The sequence below is a fragment of the Adelges cooleyi genome, unplaced genomic scaffold (genome assembly GCF_023614345.1).
Source record: "Adelges cooleyi isolate 19-005CV unplaced genomic scaffold, UGA_ACOO_1.1 ACOO_flye_CR_arks_rails_tigmint_CR_PRNA_30, whole genome shotgun sequence".
Classification (NCBI taxonomy): domain Eukaryota; kingdom Metazoa; phylum Arthropoda; class Insecta; order Hemiptera; family Adelgidae; genus Adelges; species Adelges cooleyi.
The window spans coordinates 12,723,104-12,750,096 of NW_026095971.1; the positions used below are offsets into that span (position 1 = coordinate 12,723,104).

Sequence of the window (26,993 nt, forward strand, 5' to 3'; positions counted from 1 at the left end):
TATAAATTTTATAATATACCTAAATTACTATAAAAGTAAACTATTATGTCAATTAAGACATAATTAAACACATAAGTTTAAAAATATTTCACTTAATGAAAACAGTGAAATATGTTAATTAAAATAAAAAACAATCAAATAAAACCTATTGGCTAATAAATATAATATATTCATTTACAAGAAATAAATATATGTCTTATCATTTGTCTAGTATAGGTACAATTTTGCATAGATATAGAAGTTAAACATAGATCTTAAGAAAATTCAGACTACAATTTTTAACCTATTATTCATGGGTTTTGAATAAAATAATAATATAATATTGATACTATTTGTACTTAGTCAATAGACAGAATTTGGCCCTAAACTAACCAAAGTGTGAGACTTAAACAATACAAATAACAATGATAGCATGACATTTAAACTTAAAGATATAAGGAAAACACTCGATTACAATATTTATGAAATACAAATAATATAAACACATAAGTGTTTACTTGTCTGATATTTTGTTTATTACATTGTTATTATTAAAGAAAAACACAACAAACATGACTATCATCTCTTAGGAATTAATTGTCTACTTGTGTAAAAGAAATTTTACTTATGGATTGTTTTTCTCATAAATATTTAAGATTAACAAAGTACCTAGATTATATTTTACAAATTATTAAATTAAATATTTACGAGATCTGTTTGGCACATAGTGCTGAAGATAAAGCCTATAGTTCTTATCCGCTACACACTTCCGAATGATCATCCCAAGCATCAATCTGTAAAAGAATATTTTACATTTTTATTTTGAAAAAAAAATCATCAAAAATTATTTATAAAAAAATGTTGTACTGATTTCGAAAATTTTAAAAGTCTCATTATATTATAAGCTAACGTGTATTTTTATAAATTTCAAAATTTTAATTCTTGGCAATTACTAAACAGGTTCAACTATATAAATGGTAAATGCCCCTGTAAATGCACTGTCGAAAAATAAAATTCTAAAAAAATCAGTTATAATGGAATAACAATTATAAATGTCAGGTTGTGTTAAACTTACTTGACAGTCTTTGCTGCAGTACCATTGGTTACCACATCCAGCACACACAAACTGTGCAGGTTTTTGCATGCACCCTTGACATTGAGGCGCGTTGGACGGGGAACCCACATTCATTGAGTCTTGTCCCTCATCTATGACTAATCTATCAGATGCGTCTTCATCGTCTACTGGTGTAGGCTAATAAAAAGTATTAGAGTTTAATATCACAAAAAGTATTTTAACTAAAAACAATTTAGGTTTATATGGTTCTTTTTAAGTTAATTTTACCTGAATATTTGACGTAACATTTGATTTTTGATGAAAAGTTGAAGACATTGAAGTACTCTGAACCGGGGTAATAGTAATCTCATTACGCGTTTGCTAAAATAAAGATAAATAGAACTTGAAATATGTTTGTAATATATGTATTTTTACTTAAACATAGAACAAATATAAAATAATTGTAGAGCAGAGTTGAGCATTATATTAATACATTTTTATCTAGATAATATAGCAAAAATAAAAAATAATATTTTAATAATTTATTATTTGCTTTTAAAGAACAAAATTAATTGTTATTCATTAGGTATATTATTTTTAATTATTCATTATTTATTCTATCGATAAATTAATTACAAATATATTTTTTTAGTTGGTATTTATTATTTATTAGAATGTCTAATTATTTTAAATAATTTTTGAAATATTGTACTGAGATTTTGTAAAATAAAATTGGCTGGGTACCAATCTATTCCATCATACCTTTGTTGTATGTAATTTATTTTATTTTAAGTCAAATATTGAAACTCTGCTAAAAAAATTTTAGCCGATTTGCAATTTTAACAAATTTGTGGTCATTAACACCCGAGCTCTAGTCATCAATAACGAACACACAAAATCAAGTTTGTTGTTGTGACCACAGAACACCAGACATTAACGCTTCTATAATCTATTATTGTGAAGGGTAAAAATACAGTAAATCATTTATATAAGTTATAATAATATATGTTGTAAAATATATGTAATGGATAATATCAAATCAGCCAGTTCTTTTAGCCAGTTTTACACAATTACACCAGCATATAATGTTGGTATTAAACATTATGCTATGTTGTGCTTAAGAGAACTATATTATTTAAAAACTTGTGAAAACATATATATCTTTTTTAATGTTTGATTATTACCGCATTAGAAGAGACCACTGTAGCTGTAGGTATTTGTCGTTTTCCCCTCATTTGTTTGCAACGCTCTGGAGCCGTAAGCAGTCTTGCTAACGTAGGAGAATAGGTCGTGGGATGACTTGGCAAACTAACAGGTAAGTGATGATTGCCAGTTCCTTTGGTTAAAATGCCTACACAGGAAACATTATATTATTAAATAAATTTAAGTAAAGTAGATTTTAGGTGCAGTATACAAAATAAGCCATTTTAAATAACACATTGACATTCCGTATGAAAAAAGCACGTTTCAAATTGACAATTAAAAACAACACTTCAGTTATTTGTTTGTCAAATCTAAAGTAACGTTTTTCGTTTAGCAAATTAAAAGTGCTGATTTTTTGTAGCGCGAGTCGATATTTTTAGAGGAAAACGATTATTGAATGTTTTATGAAAATATAATTTAATATGGTACATTATGATCCAAAATTTGTATAATATGAAAACTATTAAATAATACTTAAATACTTTATTTATTAAAATTAAATTTTAAGTATAATTAAAATACTGTCTAAAAAAGAATTTTATTTTTCATATGATCATATGTTTAATTATTCGTACAGTCACATTATCACATTTATTATTATAATACATTTTGTGTTGTGAACGACTAAAAACCTTTTTTAAAAACTGTTGCAATGCTTGATTTAATTAAAGAATACAAATTACATTTATTGCAGATATTGCATATTTAATTATATTTATAGTATCTAAATGATATCATATAATTATCATGTAGTTAAAAAAACATTAGGTTATCATAAACAATAATTTACCATGCAAAAGTGATGTGTTTTGTTGCTGTTGCTGTAACTGCAACTGTTGCTGGTGTTGTTGTTGCTGCTGCTGCAATTGCTGCTGTTGTTGAAATTGTTGCATAGGTTGTGAAACTGGATGTAACGTAACTTCTGGAAACGCAGGAACGTCTTTGAATCGATTAATATCAGGAGTGTGCTGCTCCATTATATTGTTAGGGATTCCGTGAATATTTGACGCAACTATACATAAAAAATAATGAATTATTAAACTAATTGTACTTAATAAAATACAAAGGCCTTACGTGGTTTAAAGTTAACATCATTGGGGATATGAATTGAATTAGGGTAACTTAAGGGACTGGGATAACGTAGAGGTGAAGAAGACGTTGGAACAGAAAAATCGTTAGGGACTTTACGACGACCTCTTTTCGGCACAACTGTTTCAGGATTTTTTGACCTGTGATCAGCAATTATTAATTTAACATCTAGAATCGGACCTTGGCGGCCTTCCTTTTGATTATTAGTAGTAGGCTTGGGTAGTATTGGTCTCTGTATACGATTTATACGACTAAGTCTGTCCGCCAAAGTCCAATCATTTGATTGAGAAGAGCTAGGTGACATTAAAGCCACCGACGATATTGTTGGAATGGCAGTAGTAATGGAGCTATTATGATCGTAACTAGTAGACACTAATTTTTCGAGTTGAGGGTCACGACCATCAATAATATCTGTTATACACTGTCAACAGATACATTGGGTTAAGTATACAATTTTAAAACATACTTGTTAAAATTTTTAAATGCAAAATACTACCTTTTCACTTAGCATGTGTTCCGGTTGACTCAAGTTAATTTGAAACATTTCTGGCAAATTCCAATCTTTACTGTTATCTGTTTTAGCAGCATCAATTTCTTTAACTTTAATCATTAGTCTTTCGATAATTTCTTCCTTAAGCTTTTGCAATCTAATAAGGGTTACTAGTTCATCACGTTTATTTTGAGCTATCTCAGTGATCACTTTAATTTCATTTTGTATTTTCTCTATATTCCTGGTTAATTCTACTTCACTCTTTCCACTGGATTGTACAATGTTCTTAATTAACCTTTCTCTGGTATCGTCTTTCAATAAAGAAACATCGTCATCACATCGTAACTTCTTCGTTTTCGGTAAATCATTATCACTACTAGCTCCACTCACAGCACTCAGTTCGTCGTGGCTAGCCGCAGACCTCTTTCGAACTACGACTGGTTCTTCATTCTAAAAATAAAATAATATTCAACATTAACACAATACTAAGCTATAACTTTAGTAAATTGCACTGAATTACTTGTTTGGGTGAAAGTGTCTCCATGCTAACTTCACTGCATATGTCTTCCTCCATAGTAGATTTTTCTTCATCTTCGGGTGGTGCTTTGACAACTTCTAATTTAATACTTTTGTCTTCATCACTAAGTAATGTTTCACCATTTGGTTGACTGGTTTCAACATCACTGAGTTTCACTCTGTCCTCTGTAAGACTTGACTCTCCATTTGTTAATTTTTCGGAGTTTTGTGCATTTTCCGTTTCAGTGATTTCATTTTCTGATTCTTGCTCTTTTTTTATATCCATATTCCTACTAATACTACAGTCTTCAGAATGATGTTCATCTTGATCTACTTCCAATGATTCCACATTACCATCATCTTTTTGAACGACTGAAGTAGTTTTTTCTACTATGTTATCAATATCTGTAATTGAGCCTTTATTAATACTTTCTTTTAATTTGTCTTCTGTTGTTATTTTTTCTTCTAGTTTATCTATTGTTTGGTTTTTTTTATCTGACTTATCATCATCGAGTATACTTTCATTTAGTTTATTCGTTTCAGAGTTGTTTTTTTCAGACTCATTTTCATCTAATATATTTGTTTCTAAATTATTTTTATCTGTTTCTTTTACAGAAATACTTTCATCATTTGGTTTATTGTTATTTGGTTTGTCATTATTTATGTTTAAAGATGAGTTGTCCGATTGATTTTTACCTTCCAACTCTTCTTCAACATTTTCAGTACTATCAGATAGCTCAATTGTTATTTCTTTTAAATTCTCAACTGAATTTCCATTTAGTTGTTTGTGTTCATCTCCATTGGTACTTAACTTGTTTACTGATTCAGATTTACTACTATCCGAATGGTTAACAACATCAACAGACATTTCGCTGCTCGCACATTCATCAGTCGGGATAGGCATTCGGCTTATTTGCATTTCGTCTTCTAGTACCACAAAACTGAAAGAAAAATAAATATCATAATAAACATACATATTAATAAATAACTTTTTACTAAGTTACAATAATTCTTATTTATATATAAATAGATGAGTTCTATTATAATTTATATATTTACATACATAAATCGGACAGACACGCTGTCCTGACCATGCGCTGCCCGGGATTTAGTTTGCTAGGGCTGAATAAAATAATTACAAATAAGAAAGAAAAAATTCAGTATTCCAGAGGCTGTATATTTTATAGCATTAGAATACTCCGTCTCGGCTTTTTTTGAATCTACATATGTACATTACATTATATTGATTATGTCCCCCTCTTACTTAGGGTCCCAGCCCCAGATTCCGTTCCAACAGTGAAAAGCGTCCCCAGAATCGGCTTGTTCCTTTAATCATCACCTACCATTCGCTCGAGTATCGTGGTTACAATGGTTACAAAGTGTTTATTTTGGGTTAGCAACAAAAAATATTTTGTATTTAAAGAACAAAATTCATGTTTGAGGCCACCCTTAGGGATGTAATTTTCGAAAAGTACTATGCCGTTACCTTCGCGGGAGTGTATTCAACAACTTGAATGATAAGCAATTGGCGGGGAGTGTAGATATCATCACTATAGATTAGTTTGAGCTCACTCTGATAAAGGATCAATTTGTAAGATTACATAAAATAATTTAGATAATTTAAAAAAATATATCTACTAACTATTCGCCCCTGCTAAATTCTTAACTTGAACCCTTCTTAATCATATAGCTTTACCGACTATGAATCAATTTATTTAAAAATATAACTTATGTGATACAGACTAATTTTTTTTTTAATTTTCCCTTTTACCTTTAGTTAGTGTGATGCATCCATGGATAATTGCAAAGCTTAAAAAATTATAACATTTTCAATATACTTTATTAATTTCCTTACACACATATCCATTAAAACTGTTATGGAACCCATAATGTGAAATATGTATTTAGTCTCTTTCAAAAACTTAATCAATACAAATACTAATGACATTTAGATACTCCAGAGATAGTGCCAAGCTACAAACCCTACCATTTTGTAGATAAATCTATCACTGTCTACATCCTACAAAGTAATAAAACTAAAGTGTTTGGTTTAGCCGGTCATACCCAAATTGTTAAGATTGGCTAACATGAAAAAAAAAAAGACAAGGCCAGACATGAAACTGAGATCCTTGATGACGATCGACTTGGACAAAAGTACCTAACGATAGAACTCGGTCAGCAGCTATCGGAGCATAACACAACGGGTTGATGTACGTACCTAATTCTGATATCATACTACAAAATGCGTACTGGACGTCTTTTGCAGATGCTGTTGCCAGATAGTGATGGTCCAGTTGGATTTGAACACACACGATTTTACACACACAGACTGCAAGTTGGGCGCACAGTTCGTTTACCTCTGCAGCTGCGGCGTGTCCCAGTGGTGGCAAGGCGGTGTGCGCGGTTTGTGTCCTACTTAGAGAACCACTACTACTTGGTATATACGACTCCGCCGCCGCCGCCTCTGGTCGCTGCTCGTGTCGTCGTCACGGCCAAACACACACAAACACTAGCATACGAAAACGACGCGAAACGCACGCGCTACCATCTAATTTTCACAAGTGAAAAACAATCAAATATTGGATTATAATATTGAGCCCGTCCAGAGTCCAGACCAGCCACTCGCGGTTCCAATTACTCGAGTCGACCGTATACGTCAAGGTCCGTACGCGAAACACGGGAAAATGTGTATACGCACTACGCCGTGTCAGCGGACTCTATTAACCGTACAAGTTGTTTGGCACCGTCTTGGCCTATCAGACACCGCGGTGATACCGCCACACAGATAAGAGCGAGATGGGCAGAGCGTGAGAAAGAGAGCGAGTTCTGTACACGACGGTCGCGATTAAAAATATTGAACAAATTATTATACCGATAAAGACGACACCCTGTAACGGACGACGGGAGCGGACACGACTACAGAAACGTTCTGATTGGTCCGAGGAATCACGAACACCGTACACAGTGACGAAACCGTAGGGACGGGAGCTTCGGCTACGACGGCGATGGCGACGGTGGACGACGTGCGAAACGGCTGCGGCTCAAGGCTACCGGCGTAGCCGCCGCCGGTAGAGACCGCAGGGTAGCTAACCTAACGGACCGTAATTACCGTGCGGAAGGCCCGATATAACCGTACCGTTCGATCGTCATTAGTCGCGTTCTTCGATTAAATTATAGTATTCGCGACGCCGTTTTTACAATATTCATATCGTGATTACTGATTACATATTATAGTATACATTTTGTCAAGTTAACCGTTTATCGTCTCCGCGGATATAGTTTTTTACCGTCATAAAGTGTTGAACCTATTGGCGCGTTCAGGGAGAGTTTGGGTGGGGAAGGATCGACCTTTGCGCGGTGCGCCCACTCGACGCAACGAAAAAAATATTTATGATAGCAGCTTCATATAACGGTAGACGCCATAGCCCATACGGCGACATTAGATAGGTATTGCAGTATTGCACGTATCACCACGTAATGGTGGAGAGGGCACCACCGACCCGTTTATAATTAAATAGATGACAATAATAATAACATGAGGTACAAAAAAATATACGCGAACGACTGGGTATTGTAACGGCACTATAACATTAAAATTTATGCAGAGAAGCTCTTATTTTTATTTTTTTGACGAACCAAGCTAAATGCCATTTGCTAGCGCTGCGCGTGCATGTGTGTGTACATGTATACAGTGTGTGTTTGTTCGAGTGAGTATGGACAAGGGCAAAGCAAGGACATTCGGGTCGTGCGCACATTTTTACCCAACGCGACCGCCGCCTTGTCGAACATGCAGCAGCAGCAGTTAGCTAGCTATTGAGTGGCCTTGGAATCGGTGCGGCGGCTACGATGGTCAAAATAAACACAAACACGCCGTACTGCAGATATGGAGTTAACGTGCACGCACATTTAACAACATTACTTGCAAGTTGCAATCGTTGTGGCTCGTGGTAGGTACCTATCTAAAAGCTATACCCACAAGTCGCAACATCCCGTTGAAAAATAATCAAAGGTGTAGGGACCGAACTTGGGCAATCGTACAAGCATAAGAACGACGAAAACCGAGGGGGCGTGAGGTCACCTTCACTTCTCCCCTCTCCTCGCGGACTGTTGGCTGAATAACGTTTGTCTACTCCTGTCTCCGACGAAATCGCACATCCGCTACAAACGCAAGTTTATTAACCTGCGCCGGAGATACGGGTCATCCTTAAGCTTGTAAATCATTACGGGTCTACTTACAAAACGACTGCATCATTTGCTTTACAAAATTACCTAGTTTAATATGGTACTGCCCATTGGAATTCGGAAAAGTAATGTTTCGATTCTAAATATCTCTATTAGAAAGGTCCATAAAAGTTGATTTATACTGGGCTAGTAAAATTTGATTTCAACCGTGAAATCAAATACATGTATTTAAAGTATTTTTTTGTTTCTATACCAATACCATTATAATATATATTTTTCTGGGTTATACAAAAATTAAGTACTCGATTTGTTTTCTTAACTGTAAAGATGTTAAATGTATCAATATTTTTTTAAAGATCTGCTAAACTTTTAATGAAGACGGTCGTTCAACCTGTCACATTAATTTAAACACAAACGTATAGAAGTAAACGTGAAGTCAAAATCATTCAGTTTTCATATTATCCGCCATGGCTTATTAAAAAACATCACTAAAAGGCATTTTTTTATGAACCTGCGTGCTTAATACCTGGCGAGTGATTGAAAAAGAACTTGTGTTCGAAATAACTATAGGTTTAACACTCATAATTAGTTTAGACTTACATATTAAAATAATTTATTTGAAGAGCCTGAAGCCTGTTTAACTGAACATCATTCTGAACAAAGTTATTCCGACCATCCAAAAGGATACATAATTCGTCCAAAAAATATACAACCAAATAAGGTTTAAGTCAAGTACATGAACCATGTTTGACCACCTGTTCCACATCACCAGATGTGTCTTGGATCCTTTAACCGTTCATCTAAAAGTCCTTCGTATAAATTCTTACGACAGAGCCTTCTCAATCACAATTACGGCTCTAATAATTTGATTAGTAAATTGCATTAATTTACTCAAAGTAAGGTAAATCTGATGATTTTTCCCGAAAGTAATAAGTATAATCAATGCCAGTATTTGAATTTAAACTTTTTATTAGCAATTAATTTTATCGTAAATAATAGTTCAATAGCCTAGAAAATATATAATTACAATTAATTAAGTTTGAATTATAATTTATTCAGGATAAGAATAGGTACTTCCAAGAGACGTTCGAAGCTACATAGGGGTTGCCTAATGACTAGCGCCTCTGGGAAGTATACTACTATTTATTTAGTTATTATTGCAATAAAGTTAATTACTGTAAAATATCGTGTTAAACGTAAGAAAATGGTTTTAAGCATTAAATTGGACAGCTCAGCACTTTATTAACACAACTACCTATTGTTTAGTAAAAACAAATCCTTCTAACATTTATCATACAATATAATATGATTCATATTTCATAACATCGAGTTACTAATAAGTGTAAATATACTTCACTATTTTAAAATAAACCTCTGATGATTGTATTGTGACAGATTTTGAACTTATATTGTAGTGAATGCCATGTTGCCTGTATTTTTACATATTACCATGCTACTAGCATGTTTGAGTCTTTATCTCTATTATTTGCTAGGAGTAAGCATGTATGTATAATTATGTGGAGCTTAAAAGAAGAAAAATATAAGAGTGAATATTTTATTGAAATACGTTATTAACATCCGTTCACAAGTCTTACTGGAATACATATTCAATTTTAATGTGATTTGATGGTTTTAAGGCCTATGTGTTTTGTAAGCCACATGGCTCGTTTCTGTATACATAAAAATATGTCTGATGCACTAAATTAAACATTGTTCTAGTTCAGTAACGTTCGTGTGATGTAATAATTTATAAATAATTAATGAATGTTATTTATTATTTGATATCTTAACCCAATAATTCCATATATATTATATTATAAATACATTACTGCGGGTTTCTAAAAAATATTTTTAAAAAAACCAACTTTATATAATCTAGTAACCCATCTATAGTAATAACAGTTATATGAACAAATAAATAATACATACATTACTTTTTTTAAATTATTATAGAATACTGCTTTTAAAAAACTATGAATACAATTAACATTTACAAATTATACAAATCGAAAAAATATGTTACCTAATATTTGTGCCAGTAGTATACATCAGCTATTACAATGAATTACTTAATTTTTATGTGTTTTATTTCGTACTGAATATTAATTCTATCTAATACATATATATACATACGAGTAGTATATTGATATTAATTATTAAGCAAGTTGAATATATATATATATATATATACATATATTTGAACGACCTTTTTTCTAGTAAGCACATAGTATGATTAACTGACTCTTTTGACTTTTCGTACACGTTATCTAGCTTTTTATTTAACTCATATTCCTCGGAAAAAAATTCTTTAATTCACTACTGTGAAAACATGTATTGGAGACACGTATCCAAAGTGATGGCTTTATGAAACATTAGGTATCAATATCTTGTGTTATTTTTACTGCATGTTTTCCATACAAAAACTAATTCCGCAGTGTTCGGCTAAAAAGTTTTAAGTTCAAAACTAATAATAGACATACAACTTATTATACTCATTATACGCCCAAAAAGAAGATTTTTCTATACTTTACGTACATTTATCCTCATTTAAGCAATTGTTGGACTTATTATCTTTTACCTGAGCATTACAGAATAAACTATGCACTGAAAATGTCGGGTGGGTACAGCGAGTGGAAAACAAAAACATATTCTGCGTGACAGATATTGCAGTCTATATATGCATAGGTTATGGCTAGTGTTTTACGTACTGCTGAAAACGACCATTCGTCGTCCGATTGGTTGATAATTCCAAGGTGCCAAAGTCAAAAGGTTCTGTGGCCGTACTGCAATGCCGTGTGGCGCGTAAAATGCTATACAGAAAATTTACTAGCGCGGAAACGACTCGTGATTGTGAAATGCCAAAAGACGACGCTTTGGGCACGGCCTTCGTCGTTTGACCTCGAAAATGATTATTTTTGCTTTACCCATCGCAAACACGCTGTCGTTCGGTGTACTTGTGCGATGAATCTTTTAATATTTTTTTATTGTCATTATTATTCAGTTAAAACGCATTTGAAGCGGCGTCAATCGAAATAGTTCGACTTGAAATGCCAAAGAATGCCGAGGAAACTTTTAAAGTAACAGTTTGTCAACAAAATTGTAGACTTGAAAAAATATTTAATCGAAATCCATTATTTGTCTTTTTATTATGCAAAAAAAACTTTCAGATACCCTCTTAAAACAATAGTATTACTAAAATAACGTATACCTGCGTATTTAATGAGTAAACGGTTTTACACTGAACCAAGTATTCAAATTAAATGTCAACTAATCGAACAAAATCAACGAGTTAAAAACCAAAATGTAATTTTTTGTTTAACTTACAAATATATCATAGGAATCTCATGAGCACTAGCTACTGTCGTCGACCAGAAAACAATTTTTACATAACATATTATGTGCTATATATAGTCCATAAGACTATTAAACAGATAAGTTCGTATTATCATCCTATGCAATGGCATTTATGCTATCGCTAAAAGATAAAATTCTTCGCTACTTATACACATATCATTTGTTATTCTTGTTCATCCACAACAAAGTACACACACGTTTGGAATTTAAAGAAGCTTTTAAATCTGAATCGAATTGAAAAATTAATAAAATATATTATTTAATTATACAATGTTAATATTAAATCGCAGTGTTTGGCTGCATTGCCATTTTGGAATACGAATAAGATGGCTTAATTTATTGAACCCATAATGGATATAATTGGTCTAAGTGTTACGTTTGACCCACGCACCAACAAAGTTTGAGTAATTTATTGAAATTATTAAAATATTATTCGCCCTTATTCAATGTCGTTATCCAAAAAAAAATAATTGAAACCTACTATTAATAAGGGTCAAAACTCAAAAGATCCTATGTACTATTTCTTAATTGTGTTGATCTACATTTGATTGTGATTATTAAATAATATTATTGTTTTTGTTGTGTGTAATGTATGTATATACGATACATTGTTTATAATACGTTATCATTGTTAAGCGTGTGTTGGTATTATTGTTCATTTGTATAATTATTAGTTAGTTGGTGGCCTTATTTCAAAAATAAAATTTAGTTATTATTTAATTGAATTATTGATATTTATACACCCCATTTCCAGTTGTTCCTTTTGATCATAGCATGAATTACCGCACGCCTCGTCCTCGCTCCAATTAGTATAACCGTAATCGAAAACAATAGCAAATAGTAATAATGTAATTATTATAACTTACTATTATTATTGTTTTAGTATTTTTATGATAATTTTACGGAGTAAAGTATTCAATTACCATCAGGAACGCTACATGCTACTGTATTGCGATGTGACCAGTGTTATCTTATTATTATTATTATTATTCGTAGTGAAATAATAAAGCGTTGGATTACATCGAACAGTATTACATACGGTATTATAGTTTTACGCAAGATACTTTGAACCTACCAAAGATAAAACATTGCTAACGTTACTTGAAAATAAAACTACCAAGTATTATTGAATTATCCGATTGTAGGATATCACACAGCACGTCTACTATGTAATGATTAACGATATTATGTCCAATATTAGGTGACATTAAATTACGTAGTGTAAATTTTAATTAATTATCCCTGATCATAAGGCGTTTTGAATAGGCAATATATTATTAAAAAACTTAATGAATAAATTTGTTTCTCATTATGCGCACATGACGTTTAGCATTGAATAGTTGTAATCATTCATGTATATGTATATAATGTATTGTACGATTCGGTTTATTAGCATTTAGGAAATAAACGTAAATTATATGTTTATTATATTCATCTAAAATAAAATAAAATTGAAGATAGAAGTAATAAATTGTTCACGTTTGTTAAAATTCTATAACTAAATAATAAATCCTAAAATCAATCTGTATGATTTATGGACAAAAAAAAATAGTTCAATACATTTGGGCCATAACATTTTGCCATGCTATAAGAAGAAACTTCAATTGTCTTAAAATCAATCTCAATACGAGCGATGACATTGTACAATACATTGAATTGTTGTGATTTGAATAGGTAGTTTTTATTATTATGTCTGATAAACCGAAAGTGAAGTGACCCGATATTTTTATCGACATTTATTGCTCGTTTCGTCGTCCCATGCTCCTTTAAATCTAATCTAATATTATGCAGTATGCTCAGACCTGAGTTCATTATACATCAAGTATAAAATATTTAGGTCAACCATGTAAGTTGTGGGGAAACTATTTGAATGACAAACATGAAACACTATTTTAGAATAATTTACATGAGGTTATTGCATATGGTAAAATATAACTTGTCAAAATAAATTTCGTCGCGAGTGCTAAACTTTCCAACAATTAAATACTTAATGCGGAAACTATAGCTGTTATTCAGTTGCATTGTATAGAATAGTGTCCTTATTGTTCTTATTAACTATTTTTTCTGGAAAATCATAATTCATAACAATGACGTTAGGGGAGCATATTTGAAATCTTGTATTGTTGCATTTTCTACAGAAAATCTTCACAGTAAGTCTTAGACATGTAGGGGGAAATGTCCTCATCTTTAAGAAGAAACGTATGAATCATGAATATACATGATGTATTTTATGGCACCCAAACACTTCTAATCTGGACATATTACACGATTCAATTGTTTGAGCACGTTTATGTTATAAGATGTCGCTATACCCTCAATTTTCTAAAGTAAAATCCTAACTACACAGAATCCGTTTTATTAGGAACATGATGGTTTTAAAGCTAAAACCCCTACAATAGAAATTAAACAAAACATTATACAGACAATGACATAATTTTTTATCAAAATAATTTCTTGAAAACAGTCCATACTGTTTAAAACAAATAAGAAATTCCTTTTTTCTACATAAAATATTAGACTAGTAATGAATAGGTATATTGAATAAAATATATGCCATTTTCTCTAAAATGCCATAATCTTTTGATTTGATAATAAGGATTTTTGCTCTAAGACCATCATAGACCGAGTAAAACGCATTCTGCATAGATGTGTATAGAATAGAAATATAGTTAAAAATGTTGACGAAAGCACTGCGATGGTGTGATACATAATAAATTACTAATAATATGTTTATGAGTTATGACTATAGTCTATACTAATAAATATACATAATTATTTTATCTTCTAATTGGTATTTTACAAAAAAATACAGTACCCCTAAATAAAATGGGAGTATAACGTTTTCTAAAAAATAGTATGATTTTCGCAAGTCAAAATAGTCGACTGAAGTTAATTTAATTTTAATTGAAATCTTATCATAAATTATCTACAGAGACTGGCAACACGTTTACTTCGACTGATATATTAATAACATTATGATATTATGCCACAGAATGTTATAAAAAAATTATGGCTTTGGATAATTATTATTATTAGTCATTGAAACAAGTATAAACAGTAGAGCCAATAAAATAAAATTAATTTTTTTTCATTAAGATAATTGTAACTGCACATCTTGCATCTTGTAAGACCTTGTATGGAGTTAATATTAATTGACAGACAACTCAAATATAAGTATAATACATGATAGTACTTTCAAGACATATGTATAATATAAATTATATAACTGGTGTTTAAAAATATAAATCATAGTTCTAAGCCTGTTCCCAAATTACTCAACTCACAATTATTAATATAACACCATAGATTAAATATTTAAAATACTAAATAAGCAGTGTATTTTTAGTTTCTATAACTTAAGCTTTGGAATATTGACTAAACTCAACATCTGATTCTAGAGCACAAATTTCAACTCACTTGTATTTTTTAGGTGTCTTCTTGTTGGAGCTGTCAGCATCGAGTTTCATTGTCGTGGACACAATGTGCTCTTCTGTTGTTTTGGCCTGTGACGAGGCGCCTATCTTATTCTTGATAACTGCAACCGCGTGACTAGCATTGCGGCTCTCGCTCATCAGCAGGTCCAACGAATTACCAATTCGCCGAACACACGTATCTCCGTTGGACTTCTTCATAGTTGTCAATGTGGCCGTGGTCGGGGTCGCGGCTACCGTAGAGGTTTGTTGTTCTTCATTAAGCATGTATTCGCGTATTTTGTCCTTAATAAGAGATGTCACGCAAACGCCTCCGTTCCCGATAGCTAAATCACCAAGTCTAAGCCATCCGGGTTCCACTGATACAGACAACAAAAGAAACCGTACATTTTTTTTTTTGATAATGTTAATTGACATCTCATAAAATAGTTTTTCCGTACTTGTTTTAAAACTTTATCGCTGTTTGTTTTACTCGAACTTTAATAAAATACAACTCATACAAAATAAAATACTCAGTCTTATCACTAACGCACCACCTTATATCTTAAACCAGCATGGTTAGGTTACATTTAGACCTACAAAAGAAAGCTATAACCCAACTCCCAAGTTGCCAAGAAATACTGCGCTCGGTATCACAACTCTTTGAAAATACATCCAAACTCTCTTGTAAAAGACCTTAAATTCTACACGATGCTCGCTAATCCACCTAAAAGTCTAAAAAAAGGAATTTGTGCAGAGATCTTCTATCTTCGTAATAAATAAAAATCCAAACTTATAAGAGTGTCGCCGATGGGCGGCTTTTCTTTTCAAGCCAACCACGCTATAACTTTCAACACTTAGGTTGTATGATTAAAATTAAAAAATATATATCACTGCTTGCTAGTAATTACTTACTGTTTATTCAACTTGTTTTACAATGCATGTACTATTATTTTGTTGTCCTCGTAAGAAGAACAGGACGTATAGATACTACTTCTATAATACTTCAGTTATAAATAAATAAAACCAAATTATTATTATTTTTTAACTAGTTATCTGTGTTTTAATTAATTATTGAACAACCTTTTTATTTACTATTAAAGTTATAGAATCATGTAGTTTAAACAATTAGACGCTTCTATTAATAAGGTCATAATAATGAATAAACTGGTGATTTGAATTTAAAAAGGGTAAAAAATGTACAAAACCTTTACAAATTAAAATTGCTTACTATAAATAAAGCTCTAATAAAAATTGAAAATGTAAAATTAGCTTTACTATAAATGATTAATGATAAGTAGTAAACTGTGTGTATTATAAACAAAAATACAATTGGGTAAATATATTTTCCATAATGTTTATATTAAATACCTACCTAAACAAAATTATAGACAAATTCAAAAATTTTCGGGATAATTTTACACGGGATGACTTTAATATAACATACTGTTGCTATTATTGCCTATTTTTACCTAACTGCAGAAGGAATGTGATGTGTTTTTGTATCATTCCATTCATCAAGTCTATAAAGTAGTGATTGAAAACAATGATGGCTACAATAAATGTTGATAAAAATAATTAATATTATGATGGCTTAACTGATTTTCAACATTTTAAAAAAGTCAATTGAAAACATTTTAAAATTAAAATTCTTTTTAAAACGTTATGAACCTTTCGTTCCTGGAACAATATTTTCTATTGTTCCGAATAACATAACTCATAGTTTCAATGTTTTTAATTACAAGTTAAAAATCATTCAATAATGTAATTTTTGGCTTAATAACGTTTTCAATCCATGATAAAAAGGTTATGATTAGTTTATAGTCAATTTTAAATATTATTAAATATTATACTAAGTATATGTCGTATTCCAAGAACAACTAAGAAAGAAAAAAAATACTAGGTTTAATCAAATAGTTGAAATGGTGTATAAGAAATCAGAATATTATTAATTAATACGTTTGGAATCGTATACCCCGTTATCATAACTTATTCATAGTACAGATGTATCTCATCACCTTACAAAACTCGATGTTAATAAATAGGTAATAACTCCTAAAATTGCATATACTTTTGTTTATATATTATATATTTGTTTTACAACCTTGTACCACGTTACGTCCAACTAACAAGTGTTACGAGACCTACATAAAAAACGGTGTTCAATAAAAATATTTATTAGTTCGTTATAGATATTGTAGCTAACATTTATGTCATCAACTAACACAAAATATATTTTTGATTTATAGAATTGTTACTTTTTAATATTCTCTTAAGCAACACAAGGAGAGAAAATAGTTTCGAGTTGTGCTACTGCTTATTCTTATGCAATGCTAGATATTGATGAAAATATATCTAATAATTTGTTTTTTATTTTAGACTCAAGAAAACTTAATTTAATTTTACATACTAATAAATTTGTGATAATATTGCCATCCTCGTGGTAAAAGTGGTCAAGTGAACAACTAAGTGCAAAACTATTACTAATCGACCTTTTTTTTACGTATACACTGAAAAATTAACCAAGTGATACATTTAATAGTTTTAGAATTATCAACAATTCTTTTTACCCATAAACCTTATATGACTATGATTTTGACAAATTCATTTTATATTAATTATTTCGTATAATTTGAACTATTATAAAACTGGTCTCTTGAGGTTCTAGTCAAATTTGTCTCATATTAATTATTAGATTTTCAACTGGTTCTATAAACATGTCTTAAAAAACACTAACACAGATAACCTATCTTGTGTTAGTGTCTTTTATTTTATTATAAATTATTATGATTTTATTATAGATTAAAGAATATTGGCAAAGCAAAATGAGCGTATTTGTTTACATTCAATACAAATAATTTGTTCTAGTTTATTTCCTTTCTTATACACGTTTCGTTGAAATGACACGACACGATAAATAATCTATAAATGTTATTGATTCTTATTCTGTTAATATTTACGTTAATTTAACTATTCATAAGCTTTACACTCATTATCGGTTCCTTAAGACAATCGTGGGTTAATTTAATTCCAATGCATTGATTAAACCTAATTACAAATTTAGATTAACAAAGTAGTTGACATAGATAGTTCCTAGTTGAAATAGGCAAGTAGCAGCATACGTCCTCCCAAAGAGGTCGACAAAATAAACGATAATTGCTACAGACATATTATGGTTGAAAGTGTGTAATGTTATCTTATGTATTGATATTTTTTTGCTTATAATAAATTTAATTGCATGTTATAATATTTTATACGTTTATTTGTTGTGATTTTAATAAACTAAATTTCAATAACTTTTTTGAGTTTTTTCTTTATCAAAATACTTATACTTTTGTAATTAATTAATAAAAAATGTTATATTAATACGTGTTAATAAAACTTTACAAACTTGAATTATTACACCTTTTAATAAATTATTATTACTTCACCTTTAATTACTTTAGCATTCCTAACTTGTTTCAGTTTTTAATATTATTCATGGGGACAAAGTGAAAAAATGTCTCTCTCTGAAAAATGCAAATGCTCACAGAAAAGTTACAAATGAAACAATTTAGTTAAAATTAAAATTATATAAAAGCATAAAACATATAAACGAATATAACTTTTTCTTATATTAAAATACATTTTGAAGTTTGTATAGGATCTAAAATTAAAATTGTTACACTGCTTAATGTCTTTTTTAGTTTTTAGGATATGGCCGACAGACAAATGGACATAGTAAAAAAAATTGACTTCTCCCTCGGGTTTGGGTACCCAATAAAGAAATACTTGAAGAGTGAAAGTGTCAAACGTTCCATGTGCCAAAGTATAAAAATTGTACTTTATAATTTGATTTGTATTTTATTCATTACCGGAAACAATTTTGTACATTTTTCAAATAAAGAATAGTTATTTATAAAAAAAAAAACAATCATATTTAAAACTCAAAAATATGTTAAAGTGTTTCCGGTAATGAATAAAATACAAATCAAATTATAAAGTTCAATTTTTATACTTTGGCACTTGGAACGTTTGACACTTTCACTCTTCACTTAATCTAAGACAATTTCCCACAAGCGCCTTCCTGCCTTTACTACAAATATATTTTCTACACATCATATACGCTTTACTTATTTTAGTTACTGTTGCTTTACGCATAATCAAAACTTTTTATTTTTACAATAACATTGTCAAATTCAATTTTTATATTACCTAACTTATCTATTACCCGTGACTTATATATTTTTTAGTTTTAGCAAATTCTATAAATCACCTTCCAAAAAAATCAGGTGTCGGACTTACAAAGCTTATTTTAATAATTGGTAATAATTTGAGTAATTTGAGTAATAATAATAATATGTGTTAGTGTTACGGGCCATATCTTTTAGATTAAATAATAATTATAATTTAATTATGTATAGAATATTACATTTGTCGATTTTGCGAAGTGTAAAATACTTAATCTATTCTCTTTTAATGTCAAAGGTACACTCGAAGGTCAACGTTTGACAATTACAACAATTATTATAAGCGAATTAAAATGATCATCGTAACTTATAATTTATTTTGTTTAGAGTGTGTTGTTCGTAGAATTGTTTACATAATTAATGTTGTTCGAAAAATTCGCAAATTAATATAGTTCTAAATGAAAACATATAAGGAAGCACTGTATTTTTCCTATTTTAGTCCATAGACAGTTATTAAGTTGTTTGCATAACTGGTTAGGTATCTCTACTTACGACTAAACTTAAAAAAATATGTGTAGTTCTTAAAAATAGTTTTATTACTGTAATTCATAATTCAATTTTAACAATAAGTCTTTAATTTATTTAATGGCAATCATTTGATCGCTTACAATAAAATAACATCATATTACTCTTAATTATTTATGCAATAATCGCTATTACTTAATTTTATTATTTCATCTAAAAACTGTAAATCGTTTTTTTCAACCTCAATTAACTTTGTGAATCTGTGTATATTTTTTATTTCTTGAATAATAACGAGTCTATACTTTGGTTGTTTCGATAAGTGAAATGATGATGGTTGGTTAATCTCTTAAATGCGCTATACAGTGTATTTCGTGATAAAAAAATGTCAAGGTCTTCTGCCCACCATCGATCACACTGACTGGTTGGACTTTTTTCAAATACTTTATAAGCATATTTCACCACTGCACAATGGTATATCATATTAAAGGCTATAGCTTAAAAACTAAATTATCTTAATACATGATATTTTAACCAGGAAAAATAAAAATAAACAAAAAATTGGATTACTTATAACTTGTTCAAATCAAGAATGAAGTGGTATAATGAAGTTATATTTTAGTCGTTACACGAATAAAAAACCGTTTAAACTTGTTTTTAATACCTCAAAAAAATTATAGATGGCCTCAAAAATATTATGATACTAGCAGTTATTCCACTGTAGCAGCAAATACACTGTTATAAACTATACGTTATTTATTATAATTTGAGCAAAGAGCTACTTTCATAAGGTGTTTAGTTAGACAAATTACTTTTTATTTTTACTACTCGTGTGACGAGTTGAAGTAGGAACATCACACTCCTATCAACATTTTTTTTTTAAATTAAAAGTAATTTCATAGTATTGATACCGTTATTTATAATTTTAAAAATCTAGTAATACATGTATTATTCAATTTTGTTAATGAAAAAACAAATTTTATGTTGTATGTTAAGAAAATAATTTTTAAAATATGATGACAAGTAATATATTTTTTTACATATTGTATAATACTTTGTAACACAAGGTGCTTTATATAAAACATTTTGTTGTGTTTCCAACAGGTTTTTTAGCGAGAACAAAATATTACATAGTTTGATTAAGTGATGGTACCTACTCATTTCTATAATTAAAATAAAAATAAAAATATTTTTCACAAAGAGCTACATAATTATTATATTATTTAAATCTACCTGCAAAATTATTTTTCATCTATATATTCTTCTTTAGCTAAAAAGTTGTATTTATCCTTCAATGAGTAAATCCGTATGAAAAAATCTTAATAATTGAAAATAAAGCGAGTTTTACTGATAAAACTAACCTATAACCTTTTTTTATAGGGTGATTAATATTTTATTTTGCAATAATTTTATCCATGATATAAATATTTTAATCCTAGTTATTTTGGAGAGTTACTTTTAAAAGTCAAATAGCAACTTTAATTTACTTATTAAATGTAGAAAAATGTAATTAAAATAATAATTAGCTGATAAATAGTTTTGAATTAACACTTTTCGAGGTATTCGATACTATTTAGTAAATATTTAGACGAGTGGTGAAGTAATTTGTAATGATATTTTTATTCGCACATATCTGCACTTCACTCTTCGGCAAACACTTAAAATGTTAAAATTATAATTATTTGATTTAAAAAATGATTGTTTGAGAAAATGTCAGCCACTCTATATTTCAATAATATGTAGTATTAAATGCGTGTATTGAATCCAAATATAGAATTGGCACATGTGTATTATTATAATATATTTTATATATTTTGTTTAAATAGCAATATGAAGCATGTATGTTATAATTTCTAGCTAATAATTTGTTAATTGTTAACCTTGCGGAAAAACTAAAATTACTGGGTGCTTGCCTTGGTTGAACTGTAACATTCATTAGATGATATTATTATAATCAGTATGGAAAATAAAAAATAATCTTATTTATTACACGTCGTTTACTAGGTTTACTTTTTAAAATTCACGTGTATTTTCGTGATTAATAACTAACAAATAAACTTATTTTAAAAATTAAAATTTATTTATTTTCATCGTCGTCATATTAAAATATAAATATGTTTAATAATAAATCTAAAACCAGAAAAACAATACAACTATTACATTTTTTTTTAAAGAAAATATTTTTTTAACTGTTACTTTTATTACATTGTATTTTCTAATGTAATAAATATATTTTCTCTGTATAAAGACTATGTTACCAAAGGCCTTAATAAATTGATTATATAATATTTGCCGTGTTAAGTTTATTAGCTATGCTATAATAGCTTGACGGGTAGTAATTTTGATAATATCTATAAGTATTTTTACTTATTCAAATTTTGCTACAGATACGAAAATAACATAAGAGAAATTTATTTTCTTATTTATCAATGAAATAAACTTAAACATTCTTTCAAAAATACACAAAAAAAACAATGAGTATTCCAAAATTATTTTAAAAGGTAAGTAGGTAATTATAAATGATTTTGAACTAAAATGAAAGTTATACAGATTTTAGATTCGACGATGAGACGGTATTAACTATTACATGTTTTTTTAACTTTTGATTGATAAAAAATTATGATCACTTGATTTTATTGATTTTTAGAGTAATGTCTGATAAATTTACATTAGAGCCTAAACCAATTATTAATTATTTATTTATCACAGACAACCTAAAAATATATAATACCAAGGACGAACTCATAAAAAAAAGATGAATGTTAATATGTCGATACGCATAAACATTTCCAGTTATTACAGCGTGTACCATTTAATGTTATTATACGCAGTATCATTATAACTTAATATTATAAAATAAATATATGTTATATCATATTATAGAAATTAATTAATTAATTAAAACATCGGCTAAGTACTCAGATAAATAATAAATAGCAAAACAATTTTAATGTATTTTTATATAACATTTTGTTTGACCTATCTTACAACTCATTTATAGGTATTTAAATGAACAGATAGCTACAATACAATTCGATTTTCTATCGGCAGTGAAAGAAATAGGAGGTTTTTCACAAAAACGGAATGTGGGTCATCTCTTCGGTACGTTTTCCCTGGAAAAGCAATCCAAGGTATTCACGCGGTAACTACGATTACCATGGCAACACGGCACGATAGGGTGTTTCAGATTTTTTCCCATTTATGGCCAACCGGTAACGTTAAGAGTTACAACACATAACTAGGCCGTGTACATGACTTAACAACACGCATTACCCCTTTTCGGGATGCGGATCGTCGAAAATCGCAATATAGTCTTCGCTATCAGACGCGCGTTATCAGTTTTCCCGCCGGAAAGTCGACCGGCTATGCAAACAATTGATCGACCGTGCGCTCGAGGCGGTAGCCACGGTTGCCGTCTCGTCGCCAGCGGTCAGGCCTATCTAAATAATACACGATCGACTGACCGGTACACAACAATAATAATACTATCACAACAGAATATCGATCCGGTTTCAATATGTTTAACGGCATACAAAATGTCTCTGTCGGACGTATCGATTGATTGAGTACTTACTTGGGTGGTTTATTTAAATAATATATTATATTCGTATACTCCAATGTCCTTGGAACCTGGAAACCGAACGAAGACGGTGCCGACGGACTGGATGGAACGCGGATAATACCGTGGCAACAGCAGTCGGCAGCGCACAGCACGTCCCTGGCCGATATTAGGTCCGCGGCGTTCAGCGACGCCAGTGGCGGTCGGACGCGACCCTAAAAATATAAGCCCTCCCGTCCTCGACCACAGGAGTGGAGGAAGCTACGATGCGCCCGCCGTTGCACACTGTCAAGGACGGTGGTCTCGACCAATGGCGAACGCCCTTCCGCGTAACCTTGCGGCGATCGATCGAACGCGAGCCTCAACGCGGCAGCGATGCATGCGCGTTACCGGCGGAGGGTATCGCGCTTTGTACCAGCCAGATGTCACTACCAGTTGGATTTCTCGCAAAACATACTGTCACACGCATCACGATTTTTGTGTTTTTCTCGATATTGATGGAAAAGGGTTGAACTTTTTAAATTTTTCGACCAATAAAGTACCTTACAGGTATGATTTTTGATCTATAAACTTGCTACATGAGTTGTTCGGTTCAGCGGTTTATAAAATGTCGTGGCTTTAGATATAAAAAAAGATCCAAATAGATTTCATTTATTCCGTGACAGACCTAGCCATTTTTTAATAAAAATTCGTAAAAATTTTCTTTTTTTTAAACGAATTTCAGTAACAAACGAAAATTTATTTAAGTCACTGAACTTTTTTTGTTGTAATAGGTAAATATAATGTGTACAATGATATAGGTGGATAATTGTTTTCGTACGGATATAAATGTATGACATGAATTCAAAAGTAAGTAGGCTAGTACAACTTACTGGATGTCTAGCATTCAACGAGCCTGCAATCTAAATATACCGAAAGATTGATGGTGGAAGTCAAGATGTAGGGGATAGGTTGAAAGACGATCGGAATTTGTGCAATGTTTAAGAATAATTTATTTGAGTATGGTTCCTGGAAAAACACATAAAGGCAAACTGCAATATAATATTAGCCTAAATTTGTTTAGGCTAAAAATATAGTAGGATGGCTATAATCCTTATTAGCATATAATATATGCTAGATAAATATTTAGGTTTCATGATATGCATATTTGTAGTCTACCAAAAATACACAAGCGTCTTTCTGACTTATGCATTACAACTGATCGTGTACTCACCTCAAATTCCTTCAATAAATCGAGTTACCAGAAAAGTTAAACGTGGCAGTATGTTATTTGTCAAAATAAGTATCCACTGAATAAATATGAATCCTCATTACAATGGGTATTATATGATGTAGGGTATACAATACAATTAATTCTAGTTATTTGCTTATTTACCAAATACACCCGTGGGAGCGTTTTTGTCATCTGTAAATTGTACTACATACAACATCATTCCACTGTTTGCTCGCTTACTGCGCTAAATTTAATCAATATCGACAAAATCCCACTTCAATTTCATTCATCCAACGTCCTACTTGTAACAAAATATTTTGATTGGGGGAGCTTGAGTCCTTGATGGCTTAAAAACATTAGTTAAAAAAACCTATTAAGTATAACAATAATACACATGAAAATATAATTTATGTTTTAGGTTTTTTACATATCATTATTTATAAAATTAAAAGGTGTTTATTTTTTTTTTAATCTTTTAGTATATTGGAGTCCATTACGGTTTGCATCACTAATACAAAGTATCCTCCCTCTTCTAAATAAAAAAAAAACCACCAACAAATGTTTAAAAATGTAGGATAATATAACTTGAGGTACGCTAATAGCTAAAAAGTAGTAGATTTACTTTTAAACTTGTGTAAGAATTTTTTTAGATATAAAGTACTACCGATGTACAGTAAAAACCCAAAAAATTAATAAATTAAAAAAATCATTTTCAAAAACATGGTTCCCTAAAAATAGTAAAAAGTAAAAAATGATTTTACAACAAGAGCAATTTGTAGCACAGAGTCCCTTATAAATTTGTTAGATTAAACTTCAGATAATGTTTTATATAAGTTTTTTTGTAATTTAAACTTGCTTCATTATTAGTGTGTGACACATTAATTTCATAATACTTAATTTAATTTTTACTTTTTAATTCTATTAAAGGTACTTAATTATTGTGAATAGATTACTAAACTAATTTTGGAAGATTTGAAAAAACATGCAATTTTAGTGAAATAATCCCCGCATATGACCCTGTGTACGGTGATATGGATGTCTGAGTCCCAATATTATTACAGGATATTGTGTTGTCATCCGATATGAGTGTCTGTGCCAAGTTTCAGCCCTCTACGACATTGGGAAGTGGGTTAAATTGATTTTGCAAGATTTTGATAATACCCGTACAAGCGTACTTACGCATGTGTTAGCGAGTTAAAGAAAAGAATGTACATTTTATGACTAACCCTCACCCTCAGATGGGGCAGAATTATTTTCTTGTACAGTTTTAGAACGTACGGTCTGAATTTAGATTGAAGGTCTAAATTTCAAACATAATAATTCTAAAAACATGTGATATAGCTATCGATAAAATACCTGTTGATATTTAGTTATGCATTATTTTTTTATATTTTATATTTTTTCTCGTATATACAGAGTGGTTAATTTAGTACAAGGCACGTTTTTTTGGAAATATTTGTAACTTTAGGGTTAGTTTTTTTAAAAATAATTTTGTTGGACATTTCACAGTATTATACATTTTCCAATTAAGTAGTCAACATTTTTAGTACATTATTCTCAACTTAAAGTAATGACATACATAAGTTACCATTCTTTTTATATTAAAATATCCGAAGTCACACACTTTTTATCAAAAAAATGTACACAATTATAAACACATTTGTTGTCTAAAAATATGATGTATACTTGATAATTTATACCATCTTCAGTTTCGCATCGAAGCGTTTATTTGTTAGTGATTATCACATTAATTTATAATACTCCTGAAGAACTCTTGGTCCCCACATCACGCTCGCTTTTTCTTATTTTCTTAGTTGTATAATTATATTTTGGATGAAATATAACATACATACAAAAAATTATATGAAAGGGTCAATTTGTAACGGGCATTTAACTGGCCTCAATGAAATGTTTATAAATAAATACTTCATCAATATAGGTATGGAAAATCAGGAAAAAATGTATTCGTTTTTTATACATATTTTTAATGAACCTTATTTCTATCTGTATTTATTACTAATGCATTTAACATTTTATTTAAATAATTAAATAAAACGGACTATTCTTATAAAATTTCATACAACATATTTGTTTTAGCTCTTTAAGTTGATATTTTATGTTATCTTTTTTTAATTTGTTCTTTTATTATTATTCGATAGTTAGCAGTATTTTATTTTTTTGCTTTTTTTGCTTCAGCTACCGCAACTATAAATACATAGTTTCCGTCTTCTTTCAACCGCCATGCTCTTTAAA

At 30.1% G+C, this 26,993-nt stretch overlaps 1 protein-coding gene across 3 annotated transcripts; it reads right to left on the minus strand.

Annotated features, from left to right (window-relative positions):
• Window positions 1-148: 148 nt before the first annotated feature.
• LOC126838324 (MATH and LRR domain-containing protein PFE0570w-like) lies at window positions 149-23,663 on the minus strand. Of its 3 annotated transcripts, XM_050572662.1 has the most exons (10): window positions 23,543-23,663; window positions 15,285-15,657; window positions 4,336-5,272; window positions 3,822-4,265; window positions 3,311-3,746; window positions 3,027-3,248; window positions 2,218-2,384; window positions 1,322-1,414; window positions 1,055-1,231; window positions 149-773 (listed from the first exon to the last, which is right to left on the minus strand). In XM_050572662.1, coding segments are annotated over exons 1-10 (2,892 nt in total). In that variant the 5' UTR covers window positions 23,544-23,663; the 3' UTR covers window positions 149-731. The 3 variants fall into 3 exon arrangements, with proteins under 3 accessions (XP_050428619.1, XP_050428617.1, XP_050428620.1); XM_050572660.1 differs by lacking the exon at window positions 23,543-23,663 and having other exon boundaries at window positions 15,285-15,730; XM_050572663.1 differs by lacking the exons at window positions 15,285-15,657; window positions 23,543-23,663 and adding an exon at window positions 6,550-7,368.
• Between the last annotated feature and the right edge of the window lie 3,330 nt (window positions 23,664-26,993).